Source organism: Trematomus bernacchii, unplaced genomic scaffold (assembly GCF_902827165.1).
Source record: "Trematomus bernacchii unplaced genomic scaffold, fTreBer1.1, whole genome shotgun sequence".
Classification (NCBI taxonomy): domain Eukaryota; kingdom Metazoa; phylum Chordata; class Actinopteri; order Perciformes; family Nototheniidae; genus Trematomus; species Trematomus bernacchii.
In genome coordinates this window covers 4,719,940-4,743,365 of record NW_022987720.1, presented here as the reverse complement: position 1 = coordinate 4,743,365, position 23,426 = coordinate 4,719,940, and the positions used below count along the sequence as shown (strand labels likewise).

General features: G+C 40.7%; 1 protein-coding gene across 5 annotated transcripts in view; it reads left to right on the top strand.

Annotated features, from left to right (window-relative positions):
• utrn (utrophin) overlaps nt 1–23,426 on the top strand; it is a 173,867-nt gene that overhangs the window by 147,700 nt on the left and 2,741 nt on the right. For 4 of the 5 annotated variants that reach the window (XM_034143472.1, XM_034143471.1, XM_034143474.1 and 1 more), the window contains 8 exons: nt 2,425–2,561; nt 7,813–7,851; nt 8,335–8,400; nt 9,733–9,798; nt 16,873–17,034; nt 18,738–18,975; nt 22,096–22,171; nt 22,415–22,498. In XM_034143472.1, coding sequence (XP_033999363.1) covers nt 2,425–2,561; nt 7,813–7,851; nt 8,335–8,400; nt 9,733–9,798; nt 16,873–17,034; nt 18,738–18,975; nt 22,096–22,171; nt 22,415–22,498 — 868 coding nt within the window. The remainder of the gene's footprint in view (nt 1–2,424; nt 2,562–7,812; nt 7,852–8,334; nt 8,401–9,732; nt 9,799–16,872; nt 17,035–18,737; nt 18,976–22,095; nt 22,172–22,414; nt 22,499–23,426) is intronic. The other variant, XM_034143473.1, reaches the window with a different exon arrangement.

Here is a 23,426-nt window from a genome sequence, read left to right as displayed (position 1 = left end):
GGAGAGGATTCAAAATACCCCTTTATCTCATTGTGTTGTGTCACGTTCATCCTGACCTTTTCTGTGGCCTGGCCAATTGATTCTTCATACATTATTAGTATAAATAATGAAAGCACAAAAAGGGCATTATTAGACTCTCTTTTAGAGATGGTCATTAAACGTGCATAGCTTAGCAAATCAGATTTGGATTAGATGAGGTCATGAACATAAAGCCCATGCTTAACAAACAGATATGACGGCGCATATAAGCTATACTCAGTGTTCCTATGGTACCCCAGTCTGTCACAAAGTTGACCTCATCCTTAATTATATTACATGGCACTTGTTAGACGCTTTTATCCAAAGCGACTTACATACTCAATACTGTGGGCAATCCCCACAGGAGCAATTTGGGGTGAAGTGTCTTGCCCAGGGACACAACGACATGCTGACTGCAGTGGGGTTTGAACCTGTGACCACCTGATCCGAACACCAACACTCAACCCACTGCACCACACGCCTTAAGAATTGGTTAAAGGAATATGTCCTCACATTTAATTCATGATTTTTTCTTTTTGCCCCCCTTATTTTATGCTTGTATTCCATCTTATGATAAAGTAAGGTCTGTTGCATGATTATTTTATTTGGTGTTATTAAAATAAAAAATGAAGAAAAACAACACCAGAGAGACAATAATCAGTATAGCAGAAAAGAGAGGCTCGTGACAGCTGCCTGGAAGCTGTAAACAGTCCTGTGACACACTGACAAGACAAAAGATTTTAAGCACTGATTAAATTAATAATTCAACTGATCAGCCTTTAAAGGTATGCTCTGCGTCTGCCAGAAAGCAATCCAAACGTATCACCATCACTACTTTGAAGAGTGGCTCTGACAGCAGCGTACTGTCCGCAGGCTTTTCAGCACAAACAAGGATAAAGGGATCAATGAATGGCGCCAAATACGAGCAAATGGTTGAGGACAGCTTGCTTTGCAGTTGCCAAACACGTTAGACAGGTGCAAAAGCTTATGTTCTGTTTGAACAATGCCCTTGAGCATACCGTCAAGTGAGATCAATACTGGAATAGCTATGAACAAAATCCTAAAACCTTGTAAAGCTTCCACTTGATTTCTGCTGAATAGTTGTAATGTCACTTACTGTAATAAGCAGCACTGCATATCCAAGTTACAGTAGAGGAGCGTATTTACCTGCAAAATATTCTACACCGGTAGGAAAATACTCCAAAACAGCAGTTGTAACCTGTTTGGTTTATTCAAGATCCAAGTTTGCAATAACAGCGAGAGGAAAATCAAATATAACTGGAACAACATTTGAATCCTTGAGTTCATCTTAACTTTATTAGACACTCCTGTTTCTCTCTTTCGTCTAAATATATCAGAATCGTATATAATTGTATTTACCCATCCCCCTATACTCAAATCAAATTGGTTGCAGTTTTATACGTTTGAAATGTTCAATCCCGTATTGAATAATGACTCTACAAAAAACTGATTTTGCAGAGTTAAAGACTGATAGTGACTTTAGTGATCCTCAGTGCGGTCATTTAATAAGATTTGTTCTCACATCTTTGTCGTGCAGTCTACTTTATGGCCACAATATTGCTTTTTTTATTAGGTTTTTATTTTTATGTGTGTCGCATTTTCATAGCTCTAATGGGATTTCTCTGTGATATTGAAGAAGCAGAATATGGTGGGCTGCTGTATTGATTGCTGTATTAAGTGTTTTTTTCCTTTCCTAAGTGGAGATGTTGTTTGGATTCCACTGTGTCTGATGGGCTTTTGCTGTCACACTCTGTCAGGGAGCGTCCTGGTGTCGCACACGCTGTAATGTCAACATCTCCAATTTGTTTCCAGCTGGGGTCTTTTGTTACATACCTCTCCATTTCTCTCTTTTACCTATTATTTTTTAAGGCAAAAAAACTAATCTTAAAAGGATAAAAAATGTGTCTGTTAAACCACACATGAAGGAGCTTATATAAAGACAATTACACATATGACGCACACAAATTCTCTCGCAGCTTTAGTATAATTGTTCTATAATTGCCTTTAGTGTGCGCACACTACCGTCTAAAATGGCACGGATTAGTCACTAAGCCAAGTGAACTCAATTGTATGTTTATTTACGCATCTGTCAACTGTTGGAGTAATATTAATTTGTGGTGTGTTCAGTGTTGGTTGTCTGAATCCTCTGCTAAGTAATAATTTAATAAGTGGTAATTTGTTGTTTGCTTGCAAAGCAGAAACCGCTTCTGCAGGAAGAACACCTTTGCTAAGTATCTAATTAACAGAACAGGTTCTATTTCACACAAATGCATATGCTGCTGATGTCTGCACAAGAGACAGTGGAAATGCACACACATGGCTCACAAATGGCAATAAATAACACACAATATCTGTCTGTCTCTCTCTGTGTCTGTCCTTCTGCAGACGACATCGGGTGAGGACATGCGTGATTTCACCAAAGTGCTGAAGAACAAATTCCGCTCGAAGAAGTACTTTGCCAAACATCCACGGCTTGGTTACCTTCCAGTGCAGACCGTTCTAGAGGGCGACAACATGGAAACGTAAGTAACACTTGAGTGTATGAATTAAACAGAACAGAGCTCAGATCAGATTGGCTCAGGTTGACTGACTGAAACAGAATCCACTCTCATCTCAATCATGCATCACATAAAATGAAGTTGGTTTGTGAATGAACAGGTTGGGGCTTTAGTAACAAAAGGGATGTCAATCAAAACCGTAAACAGTGGGACAATAGAGCTCTTACAGTACTTACCCATGACATATTTTTGGCAACAAAAAAGATGACTGAACATTTAACAATACAGAGAAATAATTATGACTTGGAAAATAGATTTTTTTACTTTTACGCGTCTTTGAAAGCAGGGCAGATTGTGACAAAATGCTCGAACTGTGTTCTTAATTATTACTTCAGTGATTTAGAATTACACATCAGTATCATTCAGGGACAAAGGAGAGACAGATTCAAATACGAATGTTCAAAATGATTGCTGATGAGTCTGAGATATCCTGACAAATGCTCTGAAACCACTTTATGGCGGCTTTATTAACTCCATTATAACTTCTCGGCTCAGAACGGCTCTAAAGTTTCTCAGCTCCCTGCTCCCAGCTTGTAGATCAGGATTTTTTATGTTGACCACTTGTAAGTCTTAGAGCCGATTACTTGAGTAATAAAATCTAAATTATTCATTTTCTCTGACTTGAAGAAACTTCCCAAGGGCCACACAACACATCATACCCCCCTTGATTGACTTTCAATATGTAACATTCCTGGAGAGCTCCTTTTAAATATATCTAACTGTCAAATCTCTGTCATAAATATCCACACATGCGCTCCAGTGTGTTGGGAGCGTTCATTTCCCTCTCAGTTCATGTGTTTATTTACCTGTCGGTCCAGTCATTACCAGGCGTCACGGCTGCACTGTAGATCTTCTGTCTGCAGCACCTGGCCCGGTGACTACGTCTGATTTATGTCCCTGCTCCTGCCAGCCGTAAATCCCCCTGGAGGGCCGTTTAACTCGGCTCACATTATGCAGGCGCCCCCGGTGGGCTGCTCGTCCTCCCCTTAGGAGTGTGTGTGTCTGAGTTGTTGCCCTTTCGAATACCGGCCCGCCTGCCCCTCGTGCTCCGAGACAGTCACTCTTTTTTATCCATCAATCTCTCTCCTTCTCTTCTGCCTGTCGGACATTTCTCGCTCAGGCTCTATTACTTTTGAACAATGTCGTTTTGCATCTTGTGCGCACCAGAAACTAAAAGATGTTTGGTAATGACTCACCTGAACACTTGCAATAGATTCTCCCCGACATCCAGTTGCACACGGCCACCTCTCAGATGGATTGCACCTCCTCTTTCATCCCTCCCATCCTTAGCTGTCCCCACCCCCACCTGCCACCTTGCTCCACTCTCACTTTCCTTCCTCTTTGAAAAATGACTCCTGCATAGATGCCTGTCTGATAAATGCCTCCAAAATGTGGAAGAATTGTGGCGAAAGCAAGGATCTTTTCAAAATATGATATAAAAGATGGGAGATTTAAAGAAATTGAAGACTTTTTCATCGGGGTCATCACATTCTCATCTCTCTTACTGTAGGAGGTCTCTCCTGTTGACTGTGGGCTATCCACATGACGCCACAGGCTGGAGTCCACTATTAACTGCTTTGTAATAATAATCCTAAAGTGGAATATCGTCAATAAGATGTGGCTGAAATCTCTGATAATGCTCTGCATGGCACATTTATTATAAACCCTTATTATCCCACTTAAGTGACTTTTTCCATCTCGGTGCCATTAAATGAATACTGTGATCTAAATTGAAATAGATTTTTTCTGTAATTGGAACACGTTGCATAAAAAGAGGAATCACACACATCATTACAGCTGCTGCTGTGTACAGTATGTTGTAAATACATATGATTTATCCCAATGTTTCAACTTCTAAATATAAGATAGTGTGCATATTTGTGTCTTATATAAATCTGAAAAATCAGTACATTTAATACTACTTACATCCCCAAGTAATCCCTTGCTGTGGATCATTTTAAACAATGTTTTAGGAAAACCATATGTCGCTCCATTGGTTGTCTTGATAAAGTGAACTTTTAAGAAGTAGCAGCAGAAGGGAAAATTACACAGTCTGCTGTATAATTGGCCTCCCTAATGCACTCACTCAGTCTCTCTGCTTTCCATTTTTCTTTTTTAATTCCTCCCACTCTGCTTTCCACCTTGAGAGCAGAACACCACCTACTCTCTCACCTCCCACTTATATCCTTGCTTCATTTCACGGCAGAAAGGATTTTTAATTTGTCACAGCTATATTTGATAATGTGAAAGAACCCTTCTAATGGTTTCCCACTCAGTGTTGCTCCTTGTTTGTTACCCTACACAACCTGATACGATACATGAGTCTCTGCTGCAGAGGCGAATTGGTGAGTGTGGATTTAAAAAATGAGTGGCTAAATCTTTTTGTTTTTTTCAGAATCCAGTTTTCATTTTTCGTGAAACTCAAGTAAATAAGTTTAGGTTTATTAAAACTCTTCTGGTGGGTAAAATGCATTTTGCACAATCTTTTTTGTTTTTAAATGAACCACTAATAGAGAGCATTGTCACAAGCTGGATGTGTGCATTGTGGTAGTAATGGTGGGTCAATGTGTGTACAGTGGGCAACACATATACACACACACACACACACACACACACACACACGTTTGTCTTACCAGCTGTCTTTCTGACGGACAGGTAGTCAGGAGGTCTTTATCCCTGACAGGAAAATAGAGGACATTGAGAACAGAGGAAGCAGCACAAACTGTGACAGAGTGACTACCACAGCATGATGGACTAAATGGATTTTTTAGAAAGATCTCAGGACATTCACCAACAAAAAAACCCTCTGAAAACCCAGTGAAACACAGACTGCACGATTTTCACAAATACATTACGAGACCATACAATGAATAAGCTCTTTAGGCAGTTTCAAGTGCTTAATGGTTACTTTGGATACTACAGGGGAGTGATTATCAATAGTCAGTGTATTACCTTCAGTAGATGGCGGTCGAAAAAGAAAGTTACAGCACGAAAGCTGCTTGCGGACAGAGCTGGATAAATACTATGGAGCCTATATAAATGCTATATTGAGAATATATATATGTTACTGCTTTTTTTGCCGTCAGACAGTCTGTTCCGGCTGAGACCTCAAGCTGTTTTTATCTGTAGTTATTGATTCTCTTAAAAGCTAATCCGACCTCATTGATAAAACAGTACATTTACCTTGAAGTTGCTGTTCCACCACTGCCTTGATAAGTTAGTTTGCTTGTGTTGCTGATTTTGGTGTTTTAAAGGGATAGTTCAGATTCACCGAAGTCAGATAATAACACAATCCTATCCCATTAAGGAGCTCATGAGCAGCAAAGCGCTCCAAAGCGTATGTCTGGTAGCAAATGAGATATTTTAGTTGTGTGCATTAGTTAACCCCAGACTCCACATTCACTCTACTGGCAAGACATTTACTTTTATTTTAAAGGCTTTGTTAAAATGTTAAAAGTGTTTGGATGTATTTTTCTAATTCACTTTAAGCTCACCCTGTGTTAGGTCAAATATAAAAGCAGAGACTATATAAAAAAACAAACTCAAATTAGGCCACATTCTCACTGGAAAGTAGTGTTTTGATCAAGCCAATCAAATTATGATATTCATAATAGATTGGCTGGTGATCTGATGAGAAGAAGACGCGTTTTTCTACCACAGCTCAGCCTGACTTTTAACACAATACCAGTGAAATGTGCAAAGGGCTCTTCTATGCTCCTTGTTGTTGTTCTCAAGGCACAACAAGCCGTCCATGAAAACACACATTTACAGCAGCCACATTTGTCAAGCCCCAAATACTCCCAAGGTCTCCACTGCTGTGATTCCTCCCCTGCCTCTCCTTAAGTCCCCTTCATTTCAACCTTTTTTTTCTCTCATGCTTCATTTCAAATGTCATCTCCCTCTCTCCTTTTCTGTAGAAGCAGGTTGTTTTTCTGTCTTCACTACAAACGTTATCCTTTTTGAGTGCATCCGTCTGGAGGTTAAAATTAGGTCATTCTATGCCAGTCAGACGCATTTTGATGAGAGGAAAACTGTCTAAACCTTACAAAGCTATCCTTTTTTTGACAAAGATGACAACTTACATCACTCTCGTAAAACATTAGCAGAGACGGCGGGGGAGCATAACAAATGTTGCACCATGGGCTATGTATAGTAAGCTCAGTCTCCCTGCCGACCCCGATTTATTTTCTCCCACCGTTTCTCTCTTTTTGTCTTTTCCGTCTCAATCCCCTGCTGCATTTAGAAATCTTCTCGCAGCTACAGAAGTGTGACTACCCTAGATGCCCCGCTGTGAGAAACACAACCACAAAGCCGCACGTCTCCCTCTAAATATCCTGCCTTAGTTTGAGAACAAAAGCAAGGCAATTTAATTTCAACCTCAACTCTTATCTTCCCAATTTCTTACGAGCCTCCTCCGTGAAAATAACACATTTCTTTGCATTGTTGAGATAAGAGGGTGTCCCAATTGCTTACAAACAACAACTTATGTACGGCTATAAAAATAGCTGCAATTATTACGGACTAAAACACTGAAACATTAAAAGAATCAAAATAAATCAAGACGCATGCCCCAGGCATTCAGGTTTGTCGCATTTTCTATCCAAAATCCTTAATTAACAGCAGCTTCATTTGCTGTGTTCTTATGGACCAAATGCATAATTTTAAATCATAATGTACTGAATAGCAGATTAACAACAACATAGGTTCTGTATATCTTTATCTACGGGCTTGATTTTTCAGTTAATCTGGCTGGAAATAAATGAAGAAAGGGAATGAATTGAGGGCATACCATTCTTTATGCTGAAGGAATTGTAAAATTAAACATTTAAATTAAATATGTGTGACAGCTGAGACATCATCTGACATAATCACCCCTTTCTCTTTGAGCTTTCGTACACATAATCTGGGTATATTAGAGTGCTGACAGTTTCATTTGCCCATTTTGACCCTTTCAAAACTGAGACAACTGCACAGTGCCTGAATCACAAGTGTTTTCTGATGCATGTTTAGATAATGTCACAGAGGATATAATAACAACCACATGCAGTGTATGTATTGGTGACTGTTTTAAGTGCCTTCCCTTTGTGTTTAGTGCAGCCACTCAGCTGTTGGACAGACATTTCCTTCCGTGTCTTCCTCTACCTGCTGTGTTTTTGACCCTGAGATGTTTTGTGGTACTTGACCTCCCTCCCCCTTCCCTCCGATTCTCTTACAGTCCCGTCACCCTCATCAGCATGTGTCCTGAGCAGTATGAGTGAGTATCTACGCCACCACGACAACACCTCGTCTCCAGACTGGAATGCCTTTTAACAACACCTCCTTCAATCCCTTCTCTCCTCACTCACATCCGCCCTAAGTCCTCACTCCTAAAAAGCCATGACTGAATTGCATGTTTCCCACCTGCCTGCCTGATCCACTGGCTGAACATGCATCCAAAAAACTCACCCACTGTCTCCTCAGCGTCACCTTCTTCTTCTCTTTAAAGCACCCAACTAGCATTCGGTTGCTCTTCCCTGCAGGGGCTGTCAAACCCATCCAACCGCTGTGTAGATCATCCTTCCCCCCCATATCTCTCTCTTTAGGATCATCTGATTTATTTTCTAGGTGATGTTGTGAAGAGCCATTACGGTTGCGTGTGTGAGGAGGCGTGTGCATGTGCCTGTAAATCTCAGTGTGTTAATGAGGTTGTGTGAGCATGCAGAATCTCATTCATCTCCATTACCTCATCCATTTCCAGGCTGTCCCAGTCACCCCAGCTCTCTCATGATGACACGCACTCCAGGATAGAGCAGTATGCCAGCAGGTACGCATCGCATTCCCCAAATCATTATCTCATCATCTCAGACGCCGCAACGCACACACATAAAGACTTTTTAACTGCTTTTAAATGTTGCACATTTAAAAAAGCCTCATTATAGAGTGAGACACCAACTTTCAAATGGCAAGTTTTTTTTATGCTTTTTAAAAAGACTTTCTGCCAAGAAGCACTTTCCATCAGTCTGTACCTATAATGCAAAAATGAGTTAGTCTAGATAAGACTATATGCAGTGGAAGTATGCTTTTGTAGCATTATAAGTAACATTGTATTTCAGTCTTGTTATTGCTAAGGGTTACAAAATTACACTTTTGAACATTGTGTATCCGCTATTTATTATGTGGTGATCGCTCACATTAAATCCCAGCTGTTTTCAGTCATCCACTGAAAACTATCCTACTGCGTACATGATGTGCACAGTGGGGGATCTGCGGTCAATAATCACCAACATCACCAAACTAATGTTCTGCTGCACTGAGATTGAGAGCCTGTCATGTTTAATATAAAGATAAGCCAGATTGTTAAAACCCTAAAGTGTCACATATCCCATCTTGCCCCTTGAATGCATTTCTAATCAGTCCAAAGCTTCTCCTTTCTAAAGTGAACCAGGGTTACTTGTGTCAAAAAGCTTTCATTATGAAGGCTTTTCTGATGCAGGGCTGCTCCGTCTGGCCTGTAACCTTTCATTGGTCACACACCATTAACCTTGGCTCAGCGTTTCTGCTAGCATTGTTTTATCAGCAGTGACACAGATGAGCCTGGTGTATTTAAATTGAATTTCATATAATATTTTAACTGAAATGTAGACGCTGACATTGTAGATTAGAGCAAAGCTTATACATTTACACGGTGAAATGCACACAATGATGAGGTTTCACCAGTGAAATAATAACTTTAAATATCTCCCTCCATGCATATTCACAGTCACAGTTCAATTTCAGCCTGAAGTGGTGTGTGTGTGGGTCGCGCTGTTAATCTGCGGTACGGCCCGGCTGCCTCTCTGCTACAGAGTTCAGTGAATACACGCTTTGATCTGAGGAGCCGGCCTCATTGGCATGGCAGCTTCGTCTGAATATGTGACCAGAAAATGAGCGTTTCTCCACAGACACACAAACTTGGAAACATAGAAATATGGCTATGCACCTGTTGTAGTAGAACACAAAGTTCTATTTGGTCGTAACTTGGGTCATGACTTTGTATTGGTGTGCTTCTGTGGTCTTAAGATCTGCATTCGTTGACATCTCTGTTCTGCATTTTGATGAGATGATGGCGGTGTTTAAATGGATTTGTTTTCATCACTGATGAGGGTTTCTTTCTCAGGTTGGCCCAGATGGAGCGCTCCAACGGCTCTCTGCCCACAGACAGCAGCTCAGCAACAGGAAGCATGTAAGTCCCCAACATTTGTATACGTTTTTCCTTCACATGACTACATGACTCGATTAAACATTGTTTCACTGATTTTCTTCGCAAGTTGCTGCACATATTAATACAAATATCTCTTTGTACATGGAGTAAAAGTGCATTTTATCAGAGCAACACCAAAAGTCGAACAACATGTTGTTGAAACTTGATTTCTGAGACATCATCTTCTTGTGTCAAAACCAGCCAAAGAAATACCAAAGAATTGCTGAAAAGAGATCAACAGAAATGTATACAGAAACGGTTTTTGAGGGAGCAGAAGAAGTGTGCAGTGAGGGGAAAAAGACAATGGGATGTGGGTGAATACAGGACTTCAGTAGAAATGTAATAGATTAAAGTGCCAACAATGAGAAGTGAGAGTGATTGGATTCAGGATCTCGGATAATAACCAGTTATCTTTGATCAGAGGAGATGAGGACATAGGAAACCTGAAAAAGAAGAAATCACAAAAGTTTGGGGAAAGCTGATGAGGAAAAGGAGGGCTCTACATTTTGTGTGTGTGTGTGTGTGTGTGTGTGTGTGTGTGTGTGTGTGTGTGTGTGTGTGTGTGTGTGTGTGTGTGTGTGTGTGTGTGTGTGTGTGTGTGTGTGTGTGTGTGTGTGTGTGTGTGTGTGTGTGTGTGTGTGTGTGTGTGTGTGTGTGTGTGTGTGTGTGTGTGTGTGTGTGTGTGTGTGTGTGTGTGTGTGTGTGTGTGTGTGTGATGTGTGTGTGTGTGGTGTGTGTGTGTGTGTGTGTGTGTGTGTGTGTGTGTGTGTGTGGTGTGTGTGTGTGTGTGTGTGTGTGTGTGTGTGTGTGTGTGTGTGTGTGTGTGTGTGTGTGTGTGTGTGTGTGTGTGTGTGTGTGTGTGGGTGGTCTTGTCTAGGCCCTTCTAGTTGAAGGGCGTATTTGTTCCGTTTTCCAACTGAGATCCTAATCTGGGGAATGAGCTCCAGCGGTTCAAACGCCCTCTGAGCTCATAGACATATGTGTTCAAACAGAAATAGACACACACTTTCCACATGTTCTTGTCTTTAGAGGGAATAACTTCAGGTTCTGATGTTTAGATAAGACAGTTGTAGATTTCCCTGATCAAAGATAATCAGTCTAGGTTATGAAACTCAACATGTGTGAAATGAATGTGTGCATGAGAATGTCACAGATACAGAAAGGGTGCAGAAGTTTTTTATCTCAACAGAAATATCAAGTATCACAAAGCCAAACATCTACTTTTTTTTCCTTCTACTAAAATGTTTTTTTCAGAAGTGTTGAAAAGTGTGCAGCTGGAGATTGAAGACGTTTTCTGTATGGTACATGGAGGAAAACAAAAACAGGTCTTGAGAGTAAAAAAAGCTCAGCAGAGAAAAGGGAGGATGCTAGTGAGAATCGCGAGTGAAGATTTAAAGCATCAAGCTCCATTCTGTTGTAGGTTGCATCCCCTGCTGATTTGAAGCATCGTGTGGACCACTGCTCCCACACTTCACCCTCATCCGACCTTTCCGTGTAGAAAAGCGGTTTTAGAAACACAAGATGTTCGTTTGAAGACTCCAAAAAGCCCTCTCTGCTTTTCAACTGATCAATAGAAGGAGAGAAGAATAAAAAAGACTAAATGTTCTGGTGGAGCAGGAGAAGGTGGATTTATTTTCCTCTCCGAGCTCTCCTAATGCGGGACAAACACATTACCCCCACTCCTTCTTACTCTTTTGTGCTTTGTACTCGGGCTTATTTAAGAGAAAATGCCATTATCTTTGGCAGCTCTCAAACAACACTAACGCTAATGCACACAAGTGTGTCGAGCGCTAATGAGGTGAGGGAGATGATGGTTTGATGAAGGCTAATGGGTTTAACAGCAGAGGGAAACAACACCCACCAGAGCACATTTAGAACATAATCATAGTTCTTCACTCTTTCACATCGGTGTCATTTCAGGAAGATTTGCATTCGGCTTGCCTGCAAAACAACAACAACAACCTCAATGTACCTGTGAAGATAAAAGTGAACAATCCTCCAAGAACAATGAAAATGCCAAACACAAAAAGTGAATTTTTTCAGCACAATTCTTTGACAGAAATTGCGTTCTGCACAGAGCACACTATAGCCCATGGGTTCTTACTGGATACTACACATTTTTGTGTAATGCAAAGCAGTTTTGGTTACTAATACATTAAACGAGAAACCAAGCTCTCCATAGAGAACATGTGGATGTGGAGACACTACTGCACTTTTATTTAATAACATGTATTTAACAGTGCCAGTAATTAAAATGAAAGATGATCTACTGTCAATGTGTCTGATGTTGCCGTGTACTATAGGTTGTACTTAGAGAAAATTAACTTATTTGAATAAATCCCCATGTACATGTTCTTAATTTTGACTTGAGGGCTAAATAACATTTCAATATTTTAATTTAAAATTGCTATCCGTGATATATGAGTCAGACATAAGTCTGCCTAATTCCCTTAACATCATTTTACAGTTATGCACATGCCAGGTCTTTCTACCAGAATATAAATGGGAAATCGCTCTCTTAAATGTCACTCTGCTGCAATAAAATATCATTCACATCACTTATGAATGAATAAACTGATTTTAAAGGGCCAGAATTAACCAGTAGCCTTAATTATATACAACAACTTGTCCATCAAGCCTTACTTTTAAGGAAAAAGTAACTTGTAATAATAGCAATATTGTGTTTTATAGATACCACTAAAGTAAAACAGCCCACTCAGCCATGTTTCCAAAAGAAGATGCGGTTCAACGTGTTGTCAGACGCCTGAGCCACGAACCCTTCCTCCTTCTTTTTATTCCCTTTGGTTTGAAGTGCTTGATTGCCCTTCCTCTCTTTTTGTAAGATGTATTTTTTTCCGCCTACAGCTGATTTCACCAAAGCCTCTTTGTATATCAAACCATCTGGTTGTCTGTGTGGAGGACACACACACACACTCTCAGAAATGATATGAATTCTTGACACGATTGTAAAAGGGGTTTTCTTGGCAGTGTTTGAGCTTACGAAAACATGCATAGTGTAACACGGATGACTGCGTTTGCCAATTACATGCATGTTTGGCTTTCGGCTTGTTTTTTCTGATCGCTCAAAGCCTGCAAACACTGATTTGGACTCGCTGCCAGCTGTGCAGTGATATCAATAATTAGTATTTGTGTGTGTGTGTGTGTGTGTGTGTGTGTGTGTGTGTGTGTGTGTGTGTGTGTGTGTGTGTGTGTGTGTGTGTGTGTGTGTGTGTGTGTGTGTGTGTGTGTGTGTGTGTGTGTGTGTGTGTGTGTGTGTGTGTGTGTGTGTGTGTGTGTGTGTGTGTGTGTGTGTGTGTGTGTGTGTGTGTGTGTGTGTGTGTGTGTGTGTGTGTGTGTGTGTGTGTGTGTGTGTGTGTGTGTGTGTGTGTGTGTGTGTGTGTTGCTTTCATCTTAAAGGGAATCCTTAATTAGGCCTATTTTCTCTGACCTCCAGCCAAAGCACAGTCTTGTCATCGATGCCTCGGGACGTCACCGAGGAGCGAGTCTACCCTCTTCTCCTTTTTTGTTTGGTTATCTTTCGCTTTCCAGTCTCTCTCCCAGTGCTGTCCCTTTTTTTTTGGTCTTTTGATATTCTGCCCTTTATTCCTCACGCTCTCCCTTTTAATTTCGATCGCCCTTTTCTTTTAAACCTCCTTTCATCATACCCTGTCCTCCCTTCTTTCTCTTCTCCGCCTTTCATCATTTTTTAGTTGTAGTCTACTCATGTCTTACCTTTGGGCATAGGCAACCTTCAGATTGAACACTTAGCACAGAGGTAAACATTGAAAGACTTTCTTTTAGAAGTCCTGCTTCATAAACAACACGTCTGGACTTTACTGTGATCAGTCCCTTAATGTGGAAGTTGCACAGGAAGCACGCTTTTATCATCTCACCAGAGGTTATGATAAAAGACTTGTAGACCTGTTTCCCTTTGTCTTTATCTCTCTCTCTTCTCTCTGAGCTCGGTCCAGGCAGCTGATAGTGCTGTTCAGCCTGAGAGGAGCTGCTTGTTCTGTGATATGTAAGCTAGGCATCAGGCCCGATACTATTGTTGTAGGCTAAATTCCTCTCAGCCGCGTCCTCGCTTAAACTCCACACAAAGTACCGCACTCATATTGCAGCTAATAGCCTCAGCATTCATCACCAATAATCACATTAAACTCTTCTCCCATACTGATGCTCTCTTCCAATTTCATCTCATTCTTCACCATTTCCTTCCTCTTCAACCAGCGCTGTGCCCGAGTGTCCTTTCACTGCACTTCCTCTTCCTCCCACTGTTGAAGAGCATTTGGTTTGTGAGCCAGCTCAGCCTCTTGTAATGCCCATTTCTTCATGTAATGATCCCCTTCCTGCTGTCCTCTGGGCCCCTCCTGCCAGCCATAATGTCCTGAAACAGCTTCCTGTTGCCAGAGCCTCACCTAATTGGTCACTCAGATTGTGCAGGACCTCCGTCCCCAAACCCCAGCAGACCACAATGCCACCAATTTCCAGGTTTCTCTAAAGGAAAATAAGCACTTCTTCATCATTGCTTGCTCCCTTGACATCCGGTCTCTGCCAGATTTCTCTATGTCATTTATCAGAACCGCAGCACTTCCAGCATGGATTCATTGTCCATGTTAGAGTGGAATTGATGAATAAATGTTTATGTGCGCGTGCATATGACGGATTGTTTTACGAGTGCTTTCAGAAAGGCTATAAAAGGGAGATTTGTTAAAAAAATTAAGAAAAGATAAGACGGCATAAAAAAATGTTGGGGACCAAATTCATACAATACAGTAAATGGACAAGGACGAGCGACTGGTTACATGAGATAAAAAGCAGCAGAATAAACATGGCTTTACTTGAGAACGGCCCTGTTCATAGAAATCCATTCATGTCATGTTCATCATTAGTGCCTTTATTTAACAAAATATGTGAGGTTGAATTTAATCCAAATCCCGTTCTTACAGAAAATGACTGTTTAAACTTGTGCTTCAAATCCCACTAGGGGGTTAGGCTTGTTAATGATAAAACCCTTTTCTCCTCAGAGTACATGGAGGGCTACTGGTTTGGCATATTGTTGCTTTTATATGAAAAGAGGTAAAAGACTAATTCTGGGAACCTTTTGTTAACGACTTTCTCGCCTCACTCCTTGGTCATGATATAGTATAATTGCTGTCATCTCTGAGAAAGAGAAAGCGTTCTATTCATAACCTTTTGTATTATCCATGCGGCGATAATGGCATTCTGAGTATTTTCTGAACACTATTGATCGTCTCCTATGGTGAAATTCAAGGGTGTCTTATGTAAAACCTGAGACGTTTCAGTCTGCCAGCTTACTCTCCAGAGCGTATTTGATTAATTTACTCATTATAGCTGGGGATTATGCACTCAGTTATGGTCTGGCCTTGATAAGAGTGTGTAAAACTAGTTTATAGCAAGTCGCCGCTTCTTTAAAAAAGGTGCCAGAAGTTCCTGCCTGGTTGTCACTGATTTAGGTGTGACTTAAAGTATGCTCCAGATTTCAGCTCATAGAGGTAAATACAGGATGTGGCCCTTGAAGCAGGATACTTTGCAACTTGTAATCAGCTTGTTGGCCATTGCTATACATGTATAATCACTATAAGGAGTTTCATGTTGTATAAACAATGACCAAAGCTGCAAAACTAAGAATCAAGTTGTAATAAAATGAGCATTTCTTTAAATCTATTGTATATGTTTATGAGTATTAGTAGACCATTTGTCAATATATGTTTGCTCTTCTAGTCCAGATATATTATTTGAATGTTACATAACCACGGTTTCAACGTCACAGAATGACAGCCTCAGCACTGCTGGATATTTTGACATGCTGAAGCAATGAATAATAAAAATGGCTAAATCGAGTCAACAGTGGGAAGCCACACATGGAGTCACCATGCTACGAATCTTTCTCTCAGCCCGAACCCTATTTTAGGGCTGTCAAACTGACTCTGGAAATTACAGTCACTCTACAAAGTATCTTTAAATCATTTTTTTTGAACTTGTGTGATTGTCAGGTTTTTAGTCTTTAAGGCTCGGGGTGCGTTTCAGAGTGAAGGTGACAGCTGGGCTTTGGCGAGACCTGCCACCACCTTTCAGATCACTGAGATAACACATAAGGAGATTGACACATACACACACACAGACACACACCAGAAGACACCGGCAGCCATTCCTCCTTGGCTCCCTCCATATCTTTCTATCTGTCTGCCAGACTCCTTCCCTCCACCTCCTCACAGCCCTCCCTTATTCCAGTTATCAGAGAGCAGAGACTGACACATCTTTGTTCCACCAGGGATTGTGGAGCTTACAGCGTGGCAGACCCACAATAGCGGCAGATCTTATATATGGTGGCAGCTACCGCAATCTTTGTTTAGACTCCGTTCTTCCTATTTTTATTTATAGAATGCCACCTTTTTATCTCACAAGTAAGTTGTACTACCCTATAGTGCTTGATGGTGTCCACCCTTTATTCTTGAAAAATACACTTAAATGCTAAACAATGTCAACTGAAAGTACATTCACTCACTGATCTATTTATGTTCGTAATTGAAGAATATTCATTTTGATGAAAGAAGATATTTAACTTGTACTAAACAAGCTTAGCTCAAAATAAACAAGAATTGTGATCAGCACGTTGTAAATGTTTCCGATATACATTTGTTCTTCATAGGCCCTTTGTAGTTTATTAGCTATATAGGTTCTTAATCATCCTAAACATGTATTAAATGAAGGATTACAACCATTCTTTCCCTCATGCATTTAAAAAATCAACTTCACTGCTTCTGTAGTTCATGTCTCTCTGCCTTTGTACAGGAGTGCTGTGCTATACTGTAATTCCCGAGCGTCCATTCCAAGTGATCCTCAAACATAATGATTTACTATGAGTAATTACCATAATTCTCTTAAGCTGAAAAGCTTTTTTTCAGTTGAACATTGTTTATGTGCTGAGGAGTCCCTCCTTCCAGACTGAGTAGAAGGTGAAAGTAGCTGACTAACAGGGGCAAGATGTCTGGGCTCCTCGCTCATCACATAACTCTGAACTCTCCTCCGCAGGGACGACGAGCATGCCCTGATCCTGCAGTACTGCCAGACGCTGGGGGGGGAGCTCTCCCCCTGCAGCCAGCCCCAGAGTCCTGCCCAGATCCTGCAGGCCGTGGAGAGGGAGGAGCGGGGTGAGCTGGAGCGCATCATAGCCCGTCTGGAGGAAGAGCAGAGGTAAGACAATGAAAAGTGAATTCAGTGTGATATGATTCTGTGTCTGTTACTTTAGATGAAAATAAGGAGCCACTCCCCACGCCCCTCTGAGAGATATTTAACACAACAATAATGGTGCTTTAGGAGGAGATTCAGGTGTTAAGGTGGGGGAGGGGTGTTACCTTGGTTGGTTATTGGCTAATAGTTACACAAGCCAAAAAATCGTTATGACATCATGAAGTGGCCAAAATCTGATCAGCTGACAGGTTTTTATATAAATGGATGAGGACGAAAAGTGAGCGAATCTTTTTAAATGAAACCTTCAGAATCTCTTCACACAGAGGGGACACATGTTTATGTATAAAAGACATGAAAAAGTGGATTTTGCATAATAGGTGACCTTTAATGTCAATAGTTTTGAAATGTGAGATTTTCCACACATCTGTCTTTTTTTTGTTTACTCACATCTCCCTCGTGTCAATTGAGTTCATGTTTTCATTTCATCTCACTGTGGAGCACCAAACATCCAAACACTTCCCGTACCCCCAGTCGGCCTCACACGCCAAGTCCTTCCCCGGTTTGATTAGTAAATGGAGAGACAGAGTCACTCTAGCATCTATTGTTGTTGTGGAAGTGCTCTTGCTCCGGCTGTGGCTCGACTGGAGTGATTTAAGTCTGATTACACACACAGGCACTCCAGCAGAGCGAGGAGGAGAGAGAGCTTTAGTGCCAGCCCATAAATGCCAACTTAAGTTAAATATGGCAGCTTATGGTTTTGCTTTGGTGTGGACAGGGGACGGGACTGGACGGGGGGGGGTCTTTATGTTTATAAATCCACCTCAAAAAGGATTTAACTAAGAAGGCCGAAAGCTTTGAGTAAACATGACTTTGTTATTTTTGCGTTGCACCCCACTGTTCATTAAGGAGCTTTCCTTTGAGTGATATCAATACAAATAACTCCACTTACCAATCACTTTTAATTTGCAACAATGTTTTAATTATAGGAAGAATCAAACAAGAGAGAAGCCTTCCAGCGCATCAAAGCATGACACAAAAGCACAGCATGTATATATATTAATCATGACAAAGATATGTAGAAATAACATGAAAGCACAGCTCTCAGGAAGTCCTCTGATGTGTTTATAAAAGACTCCCAGGAATACAGCTCTGTCAAGTTGATGGCTACACGTGTCTACAAAGTCTTACTACTAAACAAGAACGCATAATATTAAAAACATTAGAAGAGGACCATTAAATAGTATAATAAAAATGAAACGGATGCATGTTCATAAATGTACATTTACATACTGTTTTAACATACTGTCTTAAATAGAAACATTCAAATGTGTGTATTTTTCCTCTCCTTATGTTTATTTACAATGCTAAGCCTGTTACTACTTTATCGTGAATGCTCTCTTCTTTGTAGCTGTTCATCTTGCCAAATGTTCTTTACTTCTTAAAGAAGACAATTCAAGACTTGAGGCAAACCCATGTGCTTCTGATGGGGATCCCTACATTAACAACAATACATATCAATACTTGTGTCTTTTTAACTAAAATCTTAAATGTTGGACTTTTTAAAATGGAATGGAATGTTTTTACAGTGCGGTATCATTACTTTTATTCATGTAAATGATCGGAATACTTCTTTCTTACTCCCGATTACTACCCTTTACCTGTGAGTGTGACATTAACATGATGTGTTTCTGACCCTTCTCTATCAGGAGCCTACAGAAGGAGTATGAGCAGCTGAAGGAGCAGCATGGCCAGCGAGGGGCCCCTGCTGGAGGCCCCTGGGATTCAGACAGTTCTTTTACCCACCCCGATGAGGCCGATCTGCTTGCTGAGGCCAAGCTGCTGCGGCAACACAAGGGCCGGCTGGAGGCCCGCATGCACATCCTGGAGGAACACAACAAACAGCTGGAGTCTCAGCTGCAGCGCCTCCGACAGCTCCTGCACCAGGTGACTGCACAGCCACGGCTATATGTGGGGAATCATCCAAAAAGCCACAGGTTGAGAGGAGACAGAGACAGATATTTCTAGACTAATATGTTACAAACTCAGTTGCATTGGCTTTTCTCTTATGGCACTACTTCTATTCTATTTTATTGTATTTACTTGCATTATTTTACCTGTTTTATTGTGTTGCACTGTTGGAGGAGCCTGGGACCTAAGATTTTCATCGACATAACTACACTGTAGCTATGTCCGAATGACAATAAAAGCCTTGAATCTTGAATTTTCTCTAACAACTGCAAAGTGGGATTGTTTGAAATGATTTCACCTGCAGCTGTGAAGAGGCAATTTGCAAGAATAATGGCTTTTAGTTTGGGTGCTTAGCAGACAAAACCAACATAGATGCTGTTAGTAGTCTACTAAGTGAAAAGGACTTTAAACTTGTAGTGTATAATCACAATTGCGTGATATAAATGCAAGTTGGTCAGCTTTAAAAAGCTTGGTATTTTAGCTTAAAAATGCAATGAGACCACTTGCATTTCTCCTAATATACCTTTTTACAGATAGCATTTTTTTTTGTTTGCACTGGTGGTATAGTTTTTAGTGATGGTTTTCAAAAACTAAATAAAAACCTTACATTTTTACCAGAGGAATCCCAATTTTTACAGCCACAAAGTCTCTCTGAGTTCCTTTTAGTTCATTAGGCGTGTTGTGAGGCAGCAGCAGGGCAGTAATCACAGTTCATAGAGTCTCTCTCACACACCAGCTGCGAAGGTGGTTTTAGTGCTACTCATAAAGTACAAAAACTCATTTGAAAAGTGCATTGCTTATCCCTAAAGGCCTGCACTAGGTTCAAGGATTCCTTTAAAGTCATTCCAATAAAAAAACAACATAAATATGTACATGTGCACGTTTGTATGTTGCATGTCAACCCATACATTTACATGTTTAGCTTGTTGTGTCTTAGAATAACAAATCCCGTTAATCAACATTCAGATTAGATCCTAATTACATCATTACCATTCAATCCAGGAGTCCAGCGCTCGTCTCCAGTCCCTCTATCAATAACTTCCAGATTTGTTTACGCGTGGCCTAATTGCTCACCGAGGTTTGACTGTTTGTGCCAATTGAGAAAAAGCACAACCCTCGAGCAAAAACAAACAGCAATCCCGACAAATCAGCCAGAGCAAACACAGAGCAGGTTTTGGCTCTCTGGTAGATGTGGAGCGGTGGAAGCTCGGTAATAACTCACATCAAATATGGCCGGAAGGCATCTGACGTGACTCGGCAGATTTTTAATGGATGAAGATTAACATTTTGACAGAAAAAAGGGTTTTGTGCACCCATGCTTCACCATATTGGAGATTTCCATCTAGTGTAGATGTGTCCTGGAAATACTTCTATATAAATCTTGAAAAGTGAAAGTACTTATTAGGCAGGTGAATAGAGCCCATATCAGTGATAGATTATCATGTGTTATATCATTGGATTATTATCATTTCTCTCTTTCTTTCACTCATATTAACACTTAAAGATATTTTAAGTGTTTTAGCTATTTTAAGATACCTGTCATTCAACTACGTCCTGTGTGTTTGTTGTATTAATGAACCAAGTGATTCCTAATTCTAAAAGACAAAAACATGCAGTCAATTCATGAGACAGCGGCACATCTACCTGCAGAAGCTAAAAACACCCCCACACTAAGCAAGAAGTTCTGTTTTCTGACATTTAAGTCTCCGGAGTCCTGATAATATGTCAAATGTCTTTCCATCAACCGCGGCATTACTGCCAAGCTGCAGAATAATAAACCCAGCCAGCTTCATGGCACACACTCAATTCACACTCCTGAAGGCGGACCAAAGCCCTGACCTTAGCTATTCTCAGACGAGCCTCAAGACAGTGGCTGTGCTCTAGAGACTCTTCTCACATGTTAGCCTTTACCAGCGCCGGGGGCACCGGGAGATGAGGGAGGGGAAGAAGAAGAGGGCCGGCGAGGGTGGGCAGCGAGGCACCATTGATTTGGTTTGTTGCAGAATAAAAGCTGAAGGGAATGTGGGAGTCTGCCGTAAATGTCACTAGACATCAAGTGTTCCCTTCTGTGCATCAGGGCAGCAGAGCGTGTTTTCACCCATTGATCAGCTGTCCACAACGCTTTACTTACACAACCCTAATCACTCATTGATCGATTTTGATGCAGTGTTGTTGTGTGTTTCTGAGCAACTGGGATTTTTACTGTCATTTTGTTCTATTTGTATTGTTTGCTTTTTATCAGACTTTTCAATTCAGCCATGACTCAAATCTTGCATTTTAGTTATAAAGAATGAACCAATGATCATCACTTGAATCTCTGTGTCAAATTCTGCCCTCTGTCTGAAATGCTCTTTTCATTGATATTCACGACATTTTAGGGCACGGGAGATTTCTGTAATCATATATCAGACAACAGTGGGTCGCAGGATGAATCAAAGCTCAGTGAGGCCATCCGTCACAGACTAAGCCCTGTCCACAACAAAGTGAACATAAACATTGCTAGCTTATTGTCATCTGCATTCGCTGTGGCGGCTGCATCAGTGTCAGAAACATCAGCCTCAGGGGAGATGGATTTCCAAATGCGTTAGACAGGAAACCTGTGGAAATACACACATCCTCCCTTAGTGAGGAAACGTTGAGATTATTGCTTTTGATGTGGAAACACTATATTCTATATTTGTACAGACAGAGTTATATCTGTCAGATTATGCGGCCTGGTGTAATTCAATTCATTTGTTTGTGCTGAAAAAACAGTTATTTCTACTTTTGCACTCAATAAAACAACTCTGTATACAACAATAAGCTAGAACTCTGGAAATCTAACTACAAAATGTCCTTGGAGGACTGAGTGATTGATACTGAAGCATGTTAAACTCAAGTGGGGACATTGGCAGAGGCATGTTTATGAGAAATGTTTTTGTACACACAATAACAGCCTTATTGTGCCGCCCTCTGTTATTCCCTTGTCTCCGCCTGGCGCTGTGAAGCACGGCTAATTTTGAAGTTGTCAAGTGGTTGCCATGCAGAATAATTATGTTATAATAATGGAGTTTCCCTTGTTTCTTTCTTCTCTCCATCTCTCTCTTTTCCACTCAGCCGGAGATGGACTTGAGGGTAAATGGAGTTTCCTCACCAACTGGGCAAGAACAAGGGCCACTTACTGAAAACTCAGGTGAGACACTCAAGTTCAAAACGTTATACTCAGACAAAAACACTCACTCAAATGACATTCATCTTGATATTTGAAGATGTGTCCTTTAAATGCACTATGGCTGGAGCTACATTTTACAGCATCAGGTTGAACACTTGAAACTTAAACATTGCTCTTGTTACGCCATTTTGCTACAAATGGTATGGTGACTTATCTTTAGTGTCTGTGAAAAGTCAAATTCAGTGTGTGTGTTTGTGTTTCCAGGCGAGCTGCCACACTCCCACAACAGCAGCTCCAACCTGGCAGATGTAATGGAGCAGATTAACAGCTCCTTCCCTGCATGCAGTCGTAAGTTTCTAACTCCTTCTCTCTTTGATCGTGTATTCCCTGCATCTGATGGCAGATTTGTGTTTCGCCACAAGGACGCTGGTCAGCAGAAATAGTAGTGCTTGGCACTCCGTTTAACTGTTAATACTTCATCCTAGCAGGGAAAATTCATGTGCACTGTCTAGATGTGTGAATTAGGCAAGTTTGTCCTTCCTGTACAGCATAGCATTTTCTCTCACAAAAATCGCAACTTATTTCAACCAAATGTTCCTAAGAGCCACCAAGACACCGTCAAATCACTTCCTCACAATAGTCCAATGCTCAAAGATATTCAGATTTTAATTGAAAATGGCTGGCTCTTTTTTTTTTAACATTACTTAAGCAAATTAATCAAAGCATCTACTGTAAATAGTTGCCAATTAATTACTGTCAAATAATGAATGCACTAAACATTTCAACTAAAAATAATTGGTGGTTTTACCTCACACACTGCTGCTCCACATCTGTCTTTTTGCCTCAAACTGTCATTACACTTTGTTTGTGGGAGGTGTATGTATTTGTGTGTGTGTGTTATGTATAAATGATAGTTGGAGCAGCTGTCCTCTCATCTGTAGTCATGAATTCAACAGTTCCTGCCTGTATTTCAATGAAGAGCGGTATATATAGTGTGCTTTTTAAAAAGTGCATCATTGTCTGTGCACCGCAGGTTCCTCTGTATGGTGACTTTGTGGTTTTCATTTTGTTGAAATGCCTTTTCAAACAGAGCCTTGAGGTTCTTTTGATTATCATTTAAATTTGGTATCTGAGATAATCAGGAAAAACCTCAGAGACTCATTACTTTTTATAGCAGAATTTGAAAGGAATGGGAATGTTAATCAAAAGAAAAATAAATAAGAATGTTCAAATAGAGAGCTGGAGCCCCCTCGCTCTAAATTGCATTCGAGTCAAA